This window comes from Pristis pectinata, chromosome 2 (assembly GCF_009764475.1).
Source record: "Pristis pectinata isolate sPriPec2 chromosome 2, sPriPec2.1.pri, whole genome shotgun sequence".
Lineage (NCBI taxonomy): Eukaryota > Metazoa > Chordata > Chondrichthyes > Rhinopristiformes > Pristidae > Pristis > Pristis pectinata.
Genome location: NC_067406.1, coordinates 10,440,163 through 10,454,542, shown reverse-complemented (window position 1 = coordinate 10,454,542; position 14,380 = coordinate 10,440,163). Strand labels below are relative to the sequence as shown.

The 14,380-nt window shown below is 42.7% G+C and overlaps 1 protein-coding gene across 2 annotated transcripts in view; it reads right to left on the bottom strand.

Moving 5' to 3' along the window:
* Positions 1–8,974: 8,974 nt before the first annotated feature.
* Positions 8,975–14,380, bottom strand: part of LOC127567524 (disintegrin and metalloproteinase domain-containing protein 12-like) — a 48,664-nt gene continuing 43,258 nt past the window's right edge. For both annotated transcript variants that reach the window (XM_052010520.1, XM_052010521.1), the window contains 2 exons: positions 12,787–12,838; positions 8,975–10,944 (listed from right to left, as the gene is read on the bottom strand). In XM_052010520.1, the coding sequence (XP_051866480.1) occupies positions 10,802–10,944; positions 12,787–12,838 (195 nt within the window). In that variant the 3' untranslated portion in view covers positions 8,975–10,801. The remainder of the gene's footprint in view (positions 10,945–12,786; positions 12,839–14,380) is intronic.

Below are 14,380 nucleotides of genomic sequence, written 5' to 3'. Positions count from 1 at the left end.
TTGGACCCTTGCAGATCACATGCAGCCTGGTGTTAAAGGGCAGAACAGGTCATAAGAGGGATTAGGCGTTGACATCTGCTGTACTTTATCTCAATGACGTGTGAGCTAAGTCACCACTAAGGTAGGATATTAGTCACAATGTATGTGTTTCATCTGCCTTTCAAATGTTAATTGTAGTTGGTGCTAGTTAGTTAAAGGCTTCTTGCGTACGACTGGAAAAATATTTATAAATTGAGTTTGTATGCTGCTGTGTGGGCTTTTCAAAGAGAAAACACATGCAAGTCAGTGATATTAAATCTCATTCTGATTCTGAAATGGTTGCAGGAACAAAGAACATAGAACATAACAGCGCAGTACAGGCCCTTCGGCCCACAATGTTGTGCCGACAGTTTATCCTGCTCTACCTAAAACTTCCCTCCCACATAGCCCCCCATTTCTCTATCATTCATGTGTCTATCTAAGAGTCTCTTAAATGCCTCTAATGTATCTGCCCCCACAACCTCTGCCAGTAGTGCATTCCACGCACCCACCACCCTCTGTGTAAAAAACTTACCCCTGACATCCCCCTTATACCTTCCTCCAATTACCTTAAAATTATGCCCCCTCGTGTTAGCCATTGTCACCCTGGGAAAAAGTATCTGACTGTCCACTCCTCCATCTATGCCTCTTATCGTCTTGTACACCTCGATCAAGTCATCTCTCATCCTCCTCCTCTCCAAAGAGAAAAGCCCTAGCTCACTCAACCTATCCTCATAAGACATGCTCTCCAATCCAGGCAACATCCTGGTAAATGTCCTTGCACCCTCTCTAAAGCTTCCACATCCTTTCTATACTGAGGCAACCAGAACTGAACACAATACTCCAAGTGTGGTCTAACCAGAGCTCTATAGAGCTGCAACATCACTTCTCAGCTCTTGAACTCAATACCCCGACTAATGAAGGCCAACACACCATACGCCTTCTTAACAACCCTATACACCTGCGCAGCAACCTTGAGGGATCTATGGACGTGGACCCCAAGATCCCTCTGTTCCTCCACACTGCTAAGAGTCCTGCCATTAACTTTGTATTTGAAGGAGTAGGCTATTTGATCCTAATGACTGAGTCACAAGAGTCATACAGAAACTGGCCCTTCAGCCCACCTTATCGAGGGCTTTATCCCTTAGACCGTAGGAGACTGAGGAGTGATCTTATAAAGGTGTATAAAATTATGAGGGGCACAGATAAAGTGAATGCACAGATTCTTTTTCCCAGGGTTGGGGAATCAAGAACTGGAGGACATAGGCTTAAGGCGAGAGGGGAAATATTTAATATGAACCTGAGGAGGAACTTTTTCACCCAGAGGGTGGTGGGAAAATGGAATGAGCTGCCAGAGGAAGTAGTTGATGTAGGTACAATAATAACAGTTAAAAGACATTTGGACTGGTACATGGATAGGAAAGGTTTGGAGGGAAAAGGGTCAAAAATGGACAAATGGGACTAGCTTAGATGGACATCTTGGTCAGTATGGATGAGTTAGGGCGAAGGGCCTGTGCTGTGTGACTCTATGACTCTATATATATGCAGATCATCAAGTATCTATCCATGCTAATCCCATTAACCAGAATTTGGTCTGTAGACTTCTTCGCCTTGTTAACTTCAGTGGTTTAAGTGCTGGATACCTCTCAAATATTTTAAGCCTGTTCTACTGTTCAATTATCCTTTACTTCAGCACCACTTTTCAGCACCAACCCTGTACCTCAAAGTCCAATAATGCCAAATCCATAAACTAATACTGAGTTTGTGACTGAAGCTGGCACAGTTTCTGAATCCCAATTAGGATGTGCTAATATTGAAGATTAACTGGGACAATGGTGAAGCAGGAATCAGCAGGGGCGATAACAGAGTCCCACTTCAACTGATAATATATTAAACCAAGAGCATAAAGCACCTACTATTATCTCAATCGTGCACTGTCATTTAACTATTCCCCAGGTTCATTTGAAGTGTCAGGAACTAAAGTTTAAATTGAGCAAAAACCAACTGATGGATTGTATCAGGGGAGGAGGTGCAGGAGCCTGAAGACCCACACAACAATTCAGAAACAGCCTTTTCCCCCTCCACCATCAGATTTCTGAATGGTTCATGAACCCATAAACACTACCTTGTTATTCCTTCTTTTTACATTATTTATTTATTTTTGTAATTTGTAATGATTTTATGTCTTTGCACTGTACTGCTGTCGCAAAACAACACATTTCACCTTTATTGGTATTGGTTTATTATTGTCACTTGTACTGAGGTACAGTGAAAAACTTGTCTTGCATACCGTTTGTACAGGTCAATTCATTACACAGTGCAATTACATGGGGTTAGTACAGAGTGCATTGATGTAGTACAGGTAAAAACAATAACAGTACAGAAAAGAACATTATTAGTAATAGTTAGTGACATAGAGTTTAAATTTAAAAGTGTAGAGTGATTATAGTAAGGGGAATGAGTAGATCTGTAGAGAGCAGCTTGCAATGAGTCACCGCAGTCCTGCACCATCTTGCTCCAACTCATTTAGGTCGGTGATAATAAACCTGATTCTGATTCTGATTCTGAAGAAAGACACTTGTGGAATATTGAGTTGGCTGTCCCGGAGATGAGGAAGCAGTCCACAAACTTCTTGCCTCTTACTTTGAAAAACGAAGGCAGGATTGTCGTTCGTGCAAGCTTCAATCCCAGTCGTCAAAGCCTGCACAGAGAGCGAAGGCATCACAGCCAGCAGAGCTTCTACTTCCAGCGCCTCTACTTCCTCAGGAGGCTAAAGAAATTCGGCATGTCCCCTTTGACACTCATCAACTTTTACCGATGCACCATGGAAAGCATCCTATCTGGATTCATCATGACAACTGCTCTGCCTGGGACCGAAAGAAACTGCAGAGAGTCGTGGACACAGCTCAGCACATCAGGGAAACCACCCTCCATGGACTCTGTCTACACTTTTCATTGCCTCGGTAAAGCAGCCAGCATAATCAAAGACCCCACCCACCCCAGACATTCTCTCTTCTCCACTCTCTCATTGAGCAGATGATGCAAAAGCCTGAAAGCATGTACCACTAGGTTCAAGGACAGCTTCTATCCCGCTGTTATAAGACTATTGAATGGTCCCCTAGCACGATAAGGTGGACTCTTGACCTCACAATCTACCTCACTGTGACCTTGCACCTTGTTGTCTACCTGCACTGCACTTTCTTTGTAGCTGTTACACCTTATTCTGCATTCTGTTGTTGTTTTACCTTGTACTACCTCAATGCACTGTGTAATGAATTGATCTGTATGATAAGATAAGATAGAATAAGAGAAGATATCTTTATTAGTCACATGTACATCGAAACACACAGTGAAATGCATCTTTTGCGTAGAATGTTCTGGGGCAGCCCGCAAGTGACGCCACGCTTCCGGCGCCAACGTAGCATGCCCACAACTTCCTAACCCGTACGTCTTTGAAATGTGGGAGGAAACCAGAGCACCTGGAGGAAACCCACACAGACACGGGGAGAATGTACAAACTCCTTACAGATACCGGCCGGAATTGAACCCGGGTCAATGGTGCTGTAATAGCGTTACGCTAACCGCTACACCACCGTGAGTATGCAAGACAAATTTTTCACTGTACCTCGGTACAAGTGACAGTAATAAACCGATTCCAATTCCAATTCACAAGCGACCAACCAGCCAGGGTTAGAGTAGGTAATGTCAATTCTTGGCCTATTCCATCGGCGACCACTTAAATAGACAAATGCACCACCGTTTACTTGTTGATGATAAAATAATTGCTATAAACTGGATCAATCTCAGTCTCAAAACTTTGAATCTTTCCTCTGGTTGGAGTCATGGATCACACAGCACTGAAGCAGGCCCTTTAACGTCACAGCACATTATGCTTCCTATTTCCGGCCGTGTCCACAAGACCATAAGACATAGGAGCAGAATTAGGCCATTCCGCCCATTCAGTCATGGCTGATTTTTTTTCAGCCCCATTCTCCCGTCTTCTCCCTGTAACTCTTAACCCCCTCACCAATCAAGATCCTATCAATCTCTGCCTTAAATACACCCAAGGACTTGGCCTCCACAGCCCTCTGTGGCAATGAATTTCACAGATTCACCACCTTCTAGCTGAAGAAATTCCTCTTCATGTCAGTTTTAAAGCGATGTCCCTTTATCCTGAGGCTGTGCCCTCGGATCCTGGACTCTCCCACTAATAGAAACGTCCTCTCCACGTCTACTCTATCCAGGCCTTTCAGTATCTGGTAGGTTTCAATGAGACTCCACCTCATCCTTCTGAACTCTGTCAAGTACAGGCCCAGAGACATCAAACACTGCTTATATGTTAAGATTTTATTCCTGGGTTCATTCTTGTGAACCTCCTCTGAACTGTCTCCAGGACCAGCAGATCCTTCCTTAGAAATTGGGCCTAAATTTTCTCACAATATTCCAAATGTGGTCTGACTAATGCCTTATAAAGCCTCAGCAGTACATCCTTGCTTTTATATTCATGCTGACTATCAAGTACACCTCTACATGACATGCTATCCCGTGTACCAGCACTTGGTCGATGGTCTTCTATGCCTTGGTGATTCAAGCACTCATCCAGATACTTCTTAAGTGTTGTGAGACTACCTGCCTTCACCACCTCCTCAGACAGTGTGTTCCAGATTGCAACCACACTCGAGTGATAAAATGTTCCCTTAGATCCCCTCTAATCCTCTTACTCCTCACCTTAAACTTAAGCCCTCTGGTTTTTGACATCTCTATTATGTCAGTGAAGAAGGTTACCCAAGATTAAACAGGATCTAGATTAACTGGGAAAGTGGGCCTAGGAATGGGAGATGGAATTTAACTCAGACAAGCGTGAAGTTTTGGGACGCTCAACCAGGGCAGGAGTTCCACAGTAAATGGCAGGGCCCCGGAGAGTGCTGTAAAACAGAGAGACCTCAGGCTACAAGTACATAGTTCCCGAAAGTAGTGACGCAGATAGACCTGGGGGTGAAAAAGGGATATGGCATGCTTGCCTTCATTGGTCAGGGTGTTGAGTGCAGCAGTTGGCACGTCATGTTACAGCTGTACAAGACATGGATGATAGAAAAATGCAAGGATATGTGGGAGGGAATGGTTAGATTGATCTTAGAGTAGTCTAAGAGGTCGGCACCATATCGTGGGCCAAAGGGCCTGTACTGTGTTGTAATGTTCTACTGTATGTTCTATGTTCTGAATTATGAAGAGAGACTGGATAGGCTGGGACTGTTTTCTCTGGAGCGTAGGAGGCTGAGGGATAATCTTATTGAGGTATATAAAATCATGAGGAGCATAGATAAGGTGAATAGTCGCAGGCACGGTAGTGTAGGGGCAGGCACAGTAGTGTAGCAGTTAGTGTAACACTATTACAGCGACAGCGACCCAGGTTCAATTCCCGCCGCTGTCTGTAAGGAGTCTGTACGTTCTCCCTGTGTCTGCGTGGGTTTCCTCCGGGTGCTCCGGTTTCCTCCCACATTCCAAAGACGTACGGGTTAGGAAGTTGTGGCCATGCAATGTTGGTGCCGGAAGCATGGCGACACTTGTGGGCTGCCCCCAGAACACTCTACGCAAAAGATGTATTTCACTGTGTTCTTCGATGTACATCAAAATAAAGATATCTTATCTTTTTCCCAGGGGAGGAGAGTCTAAAATTAGAGGGCATAGGTTTAAGATGAGAGGGGAAAGATTTAAAAGGGACCTGATGGGCAATTTTTTCACCCAGAGGATGGTGGGTATATGGAACGAGCTGCCAGAGGAAGCTGTAGAGACAGGAACAATTATAATGTTTAAAAGACATTTAGACAGGTACATGCTTAGCAAAGAATTAGAGGGATATAGGTCAAATGCAGGCAAATGGGACTAGTTCAGGTAGGTAACTTGGTTGGCATGGACGAGTTGGGCCAAAGGGCCTGTTTTCGTGCTATATAGCTCTATGACAAAAGTTTCTCATTATTTACCCTCTCTATGCCCCTGATAATTTTGCACACCTTCATCAGGTCCTGACTTCAGACTCCTCCACACCAAGAAAGACAAATCCAGCCTATCCAGTCTCTCCTCGTAAATGAAATGCCCCACTCCAGGTTCCCAACCATGCCTTACCATTTGTATTGTCATGACTGAGAACTTTAGGGTAGTGTTTGTCTTAATAGACAATAGGAAGTATAAAGTAGATACAAGAGATTCTGCAGATGAAAAACACGATGACGCTGGAGGAACACAGCAGGCCAGGCAGCATCCATGGAGAAAAGCATGCGGTCAATTTTTCGGGTCAGGACCCTTCTTCAGGACCTTCTTCAGGACTTCCATGCTTTTCCCCACAAATGCTGCCTGGCCTGCTGAGTTCCTCCAGTATCATTGTGTTTTTCATCTAGATTCCAGCACCTGCAGTCCTTTGTTTCTCTGGATTCTCCAGATGTTGTAGTTGTATTAACACACACAAAAAGTTCTGGAGGAACTCAGCAGGTCCGGCAGCATCTATGGAGAGAAATAAGCAGTTGATGTTTTGGGTCGAGACCCTTCATCAGGATGGTGAAGTATTATGATGCCAGTATCCAGGTCAGAGGAACATAGGAAGAGGAGTAGGCTACATGGCTTCATGAACCTCTTCTGCCATTCCCTGATCATCTTTGACAATAGATTCTTGCTTGACCAGGGTAGAAACTGATATGGAGCCAGGACTGGTGGATAGAATTTAGACACTGATCAGCCATGACTATTATTGATGAGTTGCCATCTACCAGATGTTGTGATGAGAATTCCATGCTTCTCTTACCATCTGAGGAAATTTCTCCAAACTTCTTTGAAACTGATTTTATTATTCTGTCTTACTCCAGACTCCCCTCACCAGTGGAAAACCAGCCTGTTAATTCCTTTCAAAACCAACCATCAACCTGCCATGCAATGCAATCCTGGATTATCTCACCTCATGATCTAGTCCATGGTAGCTTCAACAAAATGTGCACTGCACCATTTCCAAAGTGATATCTGCATGTTAAGGAGTGGTACACAGGTCTAAGCAGAGCTTTGTACAGTTGTAGCAGGACACTTGTAATATATATTCTAAGGCCCTGCTTATAGTTTACATAATATTTGAACTGCACATCATGGTCACCATTTAAATGATACTTGTACCTATCCTTTATTGGTGAATAAACCTCAGACTTGCATTGAAATTCACCTACTCATTATTCTATGTATGTCTCTATGTTAATTTCATGTCCCCACCTACACTACCTTGTGTACCACCAATCTCCATGCCATCTGCAATCTCGGATGGATGGCTGTCTATTGCATTACCCAAGTGGTGAATGAATAGTTGATGGTTGAGGCCCTGTCATAGATCCACGAGGCACACCATAACTATGTTCTTCCAATCAGACTGCAGACCCATTTGTTGACAATGGCTTGTTCAATCTCCAGCAGTCATACCTCTGGAAGAATAGTTGATTATGTCCACAGTAACAGGGCAAGGCAACTGTATGATAGAGACAACTTGCAGCTCACAAATTGACCGAAAGTTTAATATCCCTGCACACTATGAGAGAACCACAGACTCTATATATTTTGGAAAAGAGTGGAGTTAGGGGTGGTGGAGAGGAACGGGACATGCATTTGTAAGGTTTAACCATGTCCTTTCTTGTCTCACCCCCTATTGTTTTTGATGATCCACACGCCTTTAATATTCATGATACTGTCGTAAATATAGGTTCCATAGTCAGCAGCTATGGATTTATGAATGATTGGAAGACTACTTCAGCTGTATCTCTGAAGGTCATGTTTGATTACAGATGACATTTCATGAAGTTAGCTGTTTCAATAACAGAGTCACAGATGGAGAAGTTTTGATACTTGCATTTTTCCTCCTAAAATGTATCCCATTGTGAATGTACGATTCCATTAAAATTGTCTTCTCACCTAAAACCCCATTGTAACTATTGAAGTGAGTCTGATCACCTGGAATGCAATTCAGAATTGTGATTTTGTATCATAGTAAAATTGTGTTAAATAGCTGTTACAGATACCAGATAGGAGAGGGGGACTTCTGGCATCTCCACTGTCAATCTTTCTGAGGACCTTGTTCCTCTCATTCTTCTGAACTCGAGTGAGTATGGAGTTTATCTGTCTTCGTGAGATAACATGTCAACCCAGGAATGAATCCAGTGAATCTACGCTACACTGACTCCAAGCTATATTCTTCAATTTACCTACAGCTCCAGGAGCTATAATTTTGTTAATAGTCTAATGTGGAGCCTACTAAGTGGCTTCTGGAAGTTCATATACATCAGAGATATTGTCAATCTCCTGTCTGTTACATTAGTTATGTATTCAGTAAATTGAATTACTCAGAGAGTGGTGGATGCCTGGAATGCATTGCCTGATGGGGTGGTGGAGGCAAATTCACTGGGGTTTTTAAGAGGGGGTTGGATGAGCACACGAATGAGAGGAAAATGGAGGGATATGGGCATTCTGTAGGTAGGAGGGATTAGCTATGTCGGCACAACATTGTAGGCCGAAAGCCTGTTCTGTGCTGTACTACTCTATGTTCTATGTTTGTTGGAGATGGATCTTCACTTTATAGAAAATCATGCTGCCTCTCCATAATTGGTAAAAGAATTTTCTAAATGCTCTGACAATATTGCACCTTATTGCACTGCACTTTCTCTGTAGCTGTGACACTTTACTCTGTACTGTTATTGTTTTTACCTGTACTACCTCAATGCACTCTGTACTAACTCAATGTAATTGCACTGTGTAATGAATTGACCTGTATGATCGGTATGCAAGACAAGTTTTTCACCGTACCTTGGTACAAGTGACAATAATAAACCAATAGCAATACCAAGACCAATATTGGCACAAAAGTTGTCGGAGTCCAATAAGTACAAAATGGCACGTTTTATTTCTTTCATCTCCGGTAAATGCTGTATACAGATCTCACACCCTGATCACCAAACCTTAAAGTAAGCAGTGTCTTTAATGTAATCTGAAGAAATAACTCAAGCCTTTTGTTAACATATATAAAAAAATTACCTCATAGAAACTTTGCCAAAATTTCACATTTTACAGTCATGAAGCAGCAACAAGTATTGATTGAACAATTGTAATTCAGATTCATAATCTTGGAATATACATTTGTTGTGAAATAAATAAACAGCATTGTTCAAATGCTTCAATGTGGTTCAAGCACATTGCTGTGCACAGCATGTTATGAAAACAGTTCAGGTCCGCTAAATCTGAAGCAGCAACACATGTTGGACATCCCCAAAGAATAGAAAAGTCCAACCCGATTCATTTATTTGTTTTCTTTCTCTGCCAATTCTGCCTGACCTGCTGAGGATTTTCCAGCATTTCAGATCTCCTGTACACATGGTACTTTGCTTTTGTAATAGAATGGATTGAATACTTCAGCTGTGGAACAAAAAAAATTGCTTTCTTTCAAAACCCTTTGGTGTGGTGTGTCATTTCACAGCTGCCTGAAGACAATGAATGAAGAAGTGCAGTATAAGCTAGGTAAAGGGTGGAATTCCATACTGCAATGAAGTAGTAAGTCTGGTTAAATAACTATTCACATTTTTTGGGGATAAGATTCACAGTGACTAAATAAGAAAGTTGAGACTGAGCTGCCACCTTGGTTCTTGCCTGAAATTCACATCTTTAATGAAATGAGAAATCAAAGCAAGGGTAAGCCATTCAAGCAGGATCTGCCATTTAGTGAAACCATGACCGATTTTGAGCTTTAAATCCACTCTCCCACCTGATCCCTATATCCCTCTATTCTTAAAACCCTATTTCCCTTAAGAACTCTGAATATAGTTAATGAGTGAGCATCCAAAAATCTCCAGAGTAAGGAGCCCAGAAGATGCAAAACTATCTGGGCAGAAACTTCTCAGCCCTTTCCTGGGGCTCATCTCGCTGGTTCCACAGTCTGCAACCAGGGTGAACTGAAAACATCTTACCCTGGCAGGGTCCTTTGGTTCTATGTTCACCATCCCTCTTCTCGTCACTACCACCAGGGAGGAGGTACAGGAGCCTGAAGACCCACACTCAACGATTCAGGAAAAGCTTCTTCCCTTCCGCCATCAGATCTGTGAACGGTCCATGAACCCATGAACACTGCTTCATTATTCCTTTTTTTTGCGCTATTTATTTTGTGATCGAGAGTAATTTTATGTCTTTGCACTGTACGGTTGCCACAAAACAACAAATTTCATGACATAAGTCAATGATAATAAACCTGATTCTAATGTCCAGAAGAAATCACCATATTCTCACCCAGACCATAACATCTAAACTCAAGCATGGTCTTTTCCTCATAGGACAACCCTCACGTCCATAGTGAATCTGTGCCATGCTGCCTCAGAAGCAAGTACACTTTCATTTGGTGCAGAAGCCAGAGACACACAGTACTCCAGGTCAGGTCTCACCAAAGGCTCTGCAGCTGCAGCAAGTCTTCTTGTGCTCCAAACACACTAAAAACCATGGGCAACATACATATCCTTCCTAATTGCTTACTCTGGTTGAATGCTCACCATCTGCATCACATGAACCAGCACTTCAAGATCTCTCTGTACATCAAGGTTTGATTGTTTCTTACCCATTTAAGAAAAATATTCACATTCTTCACATTTTGTCTATTCTTTTGAAACATCTGAAACGAATTGACCTGTACAATCGGTATGCAAGATAAGTTTTTCACTGTACCTCGGTACAAGTGACAATAATAAATCAATACCAATATGATGTATGTGTAGTCCTTTGATTAGACGATGTTTTGGGGAAGGAGATTGTCAGAAATGTGCTCAGTGCAGCCAGTAATGTTTTCTTGTCTTCTTTGATTCAGGTAAACCAACATCCCAAGACCGGCAATAATGAGAACAAACAATGAAGCAGAAGCAATAACACCTGTGACATAGACATAAGAACTATTGATGACAAGAATATCTTTTTTCTGAAGAAAAAGCATTGAGTTTATTTTGATTTTGATACATTTTACCACTAAACCTATTTGATTCCTTAATCCCAAAATGCTCCTGTTCTGCCAATTTTCTACCTTCTCTCCATCCTCGCTGAAGTCATCCTTGTGAAGTTTTACTTTACTTTTGAGATTTACAAGGATGTTGCCTGGATTGGGGAGCATTCCTTATGAAAACAGGTTGAGGGAACTTGGCCTTTTTTCCTTGGAATGACAGAGGATGAGAGGTGACCTGATAGAGGTGTATAAGATGATGAGAGGCATTGATTGTGTGGATAGTCAGAGGCTTTTTCCCAGGGCTGAAATGATTGCCACAAGAGGACACAGGTTTAAGGTGCTGGGGAGTAGGTACGGAGGAGATGTCAGGGATGTTTTTTACTCAGAGACTGGAGTATGGTGGTGGAGGCGGATACGATAGGGTCTTTTAAGAGACTTTTGGATAGGTACATGGAGCTGAGAAAAGTAGAGGGCTATGGGTAAGCCTAGTAATTTCTAAGGTAGGGACATGTTCGGCACAACTTTGTGGGCCGAAGGGCCTGTATGCGCTGTAGGTTTTCTATGTTTCTATCTCAGGGTCCTGTTCCCCAAGTAGTCAACCTTCCATGAAAGGACCATCTCCCTTCAAAGGGTGTCTCCCCAGGGGAAGTCCATGACCAGTGAACTCAGTGGCAGCAATTACAGCACAGAGAACATCATTTGGCTCATCATGCCTGTTCTGCTTTTTCAGCTGAAGCCTTCAGCTCTAATTCCACTCCATTGCCATCTCCTCATGCTTTTGTGCTCTTTGCAAGGTTCTCATCCAGTTCTAACTCCAGTGGTACAAGTTGTCTGCCAAAACACCCAAGCATGGGAAATACTCTAGATTCCAATCATCTGGGGTGGAGAAATGGCTTCTACCATCCTGCCTTGCTATTCATAAACTTGGACAGCAATAAAGGAGGATATTTTTACAAGATACGGTTGTACAAGGCACTGGTGAGGCCACACTTGGAATATTATGTTCAGTTTTGGTCACCCTCCTACAGGAAAGATGTTATTTAAATAGAAATAGCGCAGAAAAGATTTACAAGAATGTTGCCAGGATTTGAGAGACTGAGTTACAGGAAGAGGTTGGACAGGCTAGGGCTATTTTCAGAGACTTGAGGGGTGATTTTATAGAGGTTTATAAAATCATGAGGGGTATAAATAGGGTGAATGCACTCAGTTTTTTTCCCAGTATTGGGGAATCAAGAACTAGAGGGCTGAAGGTGAGAGGGGAAAGATTTAATAGGAACCTGAGGGGCAACTTTCTTCACGCAGAGGGTGGTACGTATATCTAATGAGCTGCCAGAGGAAGTGGTTGAGGCAGGTACAATAAAAACACTTAAAAGACACTTGGACAGGTACATGGATGGGAAAGGGTTAGAAGGATCTGGACCAAATACAGGTAAATGGGACTAACTTGGAAGGGCATCTTGGTCCGCATGGACCAGTTGGGCCAAAGGGCCTGTTTCCGTGATGTATGACTCTGTGACTCTGTTTGGCTCATTATGTTTTGTCCTACTCCTCTCCTGTTTCCTCATGTCCTTAAAGCTTTATATTCACTCATACATTCTAGTCCACTTTGCAATTTCCTATTTGAACTGTGCATAATAGATAAATCCTCCAGTCATTTCGCTAAGTTCCTTAAATCTGTGTCCTCGACAACCCTATCAGTGTTAACCCATTTACACTGTCCAGTCAGCACGTCCACTCCTGCTTTCTCAGCTGAGATCCTCGAGATTTTTACTCACCAATTTTAGAAGTCATTGAGGTGCCTTCGTTTATTAATGCAACTGTGATATTCTGGAGAAACAAAATAATGAAACCAGTCACCCTTGGTCCCAAAATAAATACATGGCCAGTGATGCAGGATTAGCACAGTGGATGTACATAAAACATTTATATCAGCTTTAGCAATGTAAAGGCTGTAATAACACTCAGGAAGGTGTTGAGGAAATTCATCAAAACGTTGCAGTGATTCATTGTGAGGATTCATTATGACGTCTGTTTTCCTTGGCAGGGAGGAGGCTGAGGATGGGCCTGATGGGGTTATACACAATGACGAGGGTCAAGGGGAACTAGCAGGAAACTTTTCCCCACAGCAGAAATGAATAAAACTAGAAGGGATGGGTATTGAGTAAAGGGATAATGATTTAGAGGAGATCTGAGGAGGAATATTTTCACTCATAGTGTAGCTGGAATCTGGAATACAATACCTGAGGGGGTGGTGGAGGCAGAGGCACTTACAACATTTAAGAACTATCTGGATAAGCCAAGGTATAGAAGGTTTAGAGAGGACTAGAAAATAAAAGGAAGGATGCAATGTTGAGGCTCTATAAGGCATTGATCAGACCACATTTGGAGTATTGTGAGCAGTTTTGTGCCTCATATCTAAGGAAGGATATGCTGGCATTGGAGAAGGTCTAGAGGTGGTTTACGAGAATGATCCCAGGGATGAAAGGGTTAACGTATGAGGAGCATTTGATAGCTCTGGACATGTTGGAGTTTGGAAGGATGAATGGGGATCTCATTGAAACCTACCGAATATTGAAAGGCCTGGATAGAGTGGATGTGGAGAGGATGTTTCCAGTAGTGGGAGAGTTCAGGACCAGAGGGCACAGCCTCAGAATAGAAGGACATCTCTTTAGGTCAGAGATAAGGAGGAATTTCTTTAGCCAGAGGGTGGTGAATCTGTGGAATTCATTGCCACAGACGGCTGTGGAGGCCAAGTCATTGATTATATTTAAAGCGGAGGTTGATATGTTCTTGATTGTTAGGGGCATCAAAGATTACAGGGAGAAGGCAGGAGAATGGGGTTAAGAGGAAAAAATAAATTAGCCATGGTTGAATGGCGGAGCAGACTTGATAGCTGAATGGCCTAATTCTGCTCCTATGCCTTATGGTTGTATGGTTACGGATCAAGTGTTGGTAAAAGTAGAGGTGGTACTCAATGGTTGGCATGATATAATAGGCCAAAAGGCCTTTTCTGACCTGTATGACTCTATAACTGTGAAATGCTCCCAAATCTGTTACAGGAATGTTATCAAAGATTGACGAATTACAGAGTACAGTACCACAGGACGAGTCACAACAAAGATGGAAGCAATAGGTTTCAAGGAGCATCCAAAAGATGGAGACGAAACAAGGTGAGGACGTTTAGAGAGGAATTTCTGGAGCTCAGGACCAAAGCAGTGATGGAAATCAAGGGCATGCAGGAAGCCAAAGATGGAGGTGTGCAAATGTGGAGGGTCTGTACAGCTGGAGGAGGTCACAGACGTAGGGAGGGCAAGGATAGAGCTAAATATGGAGACAAGGATGCAAATTTTAACACCGAGGCATTACTTA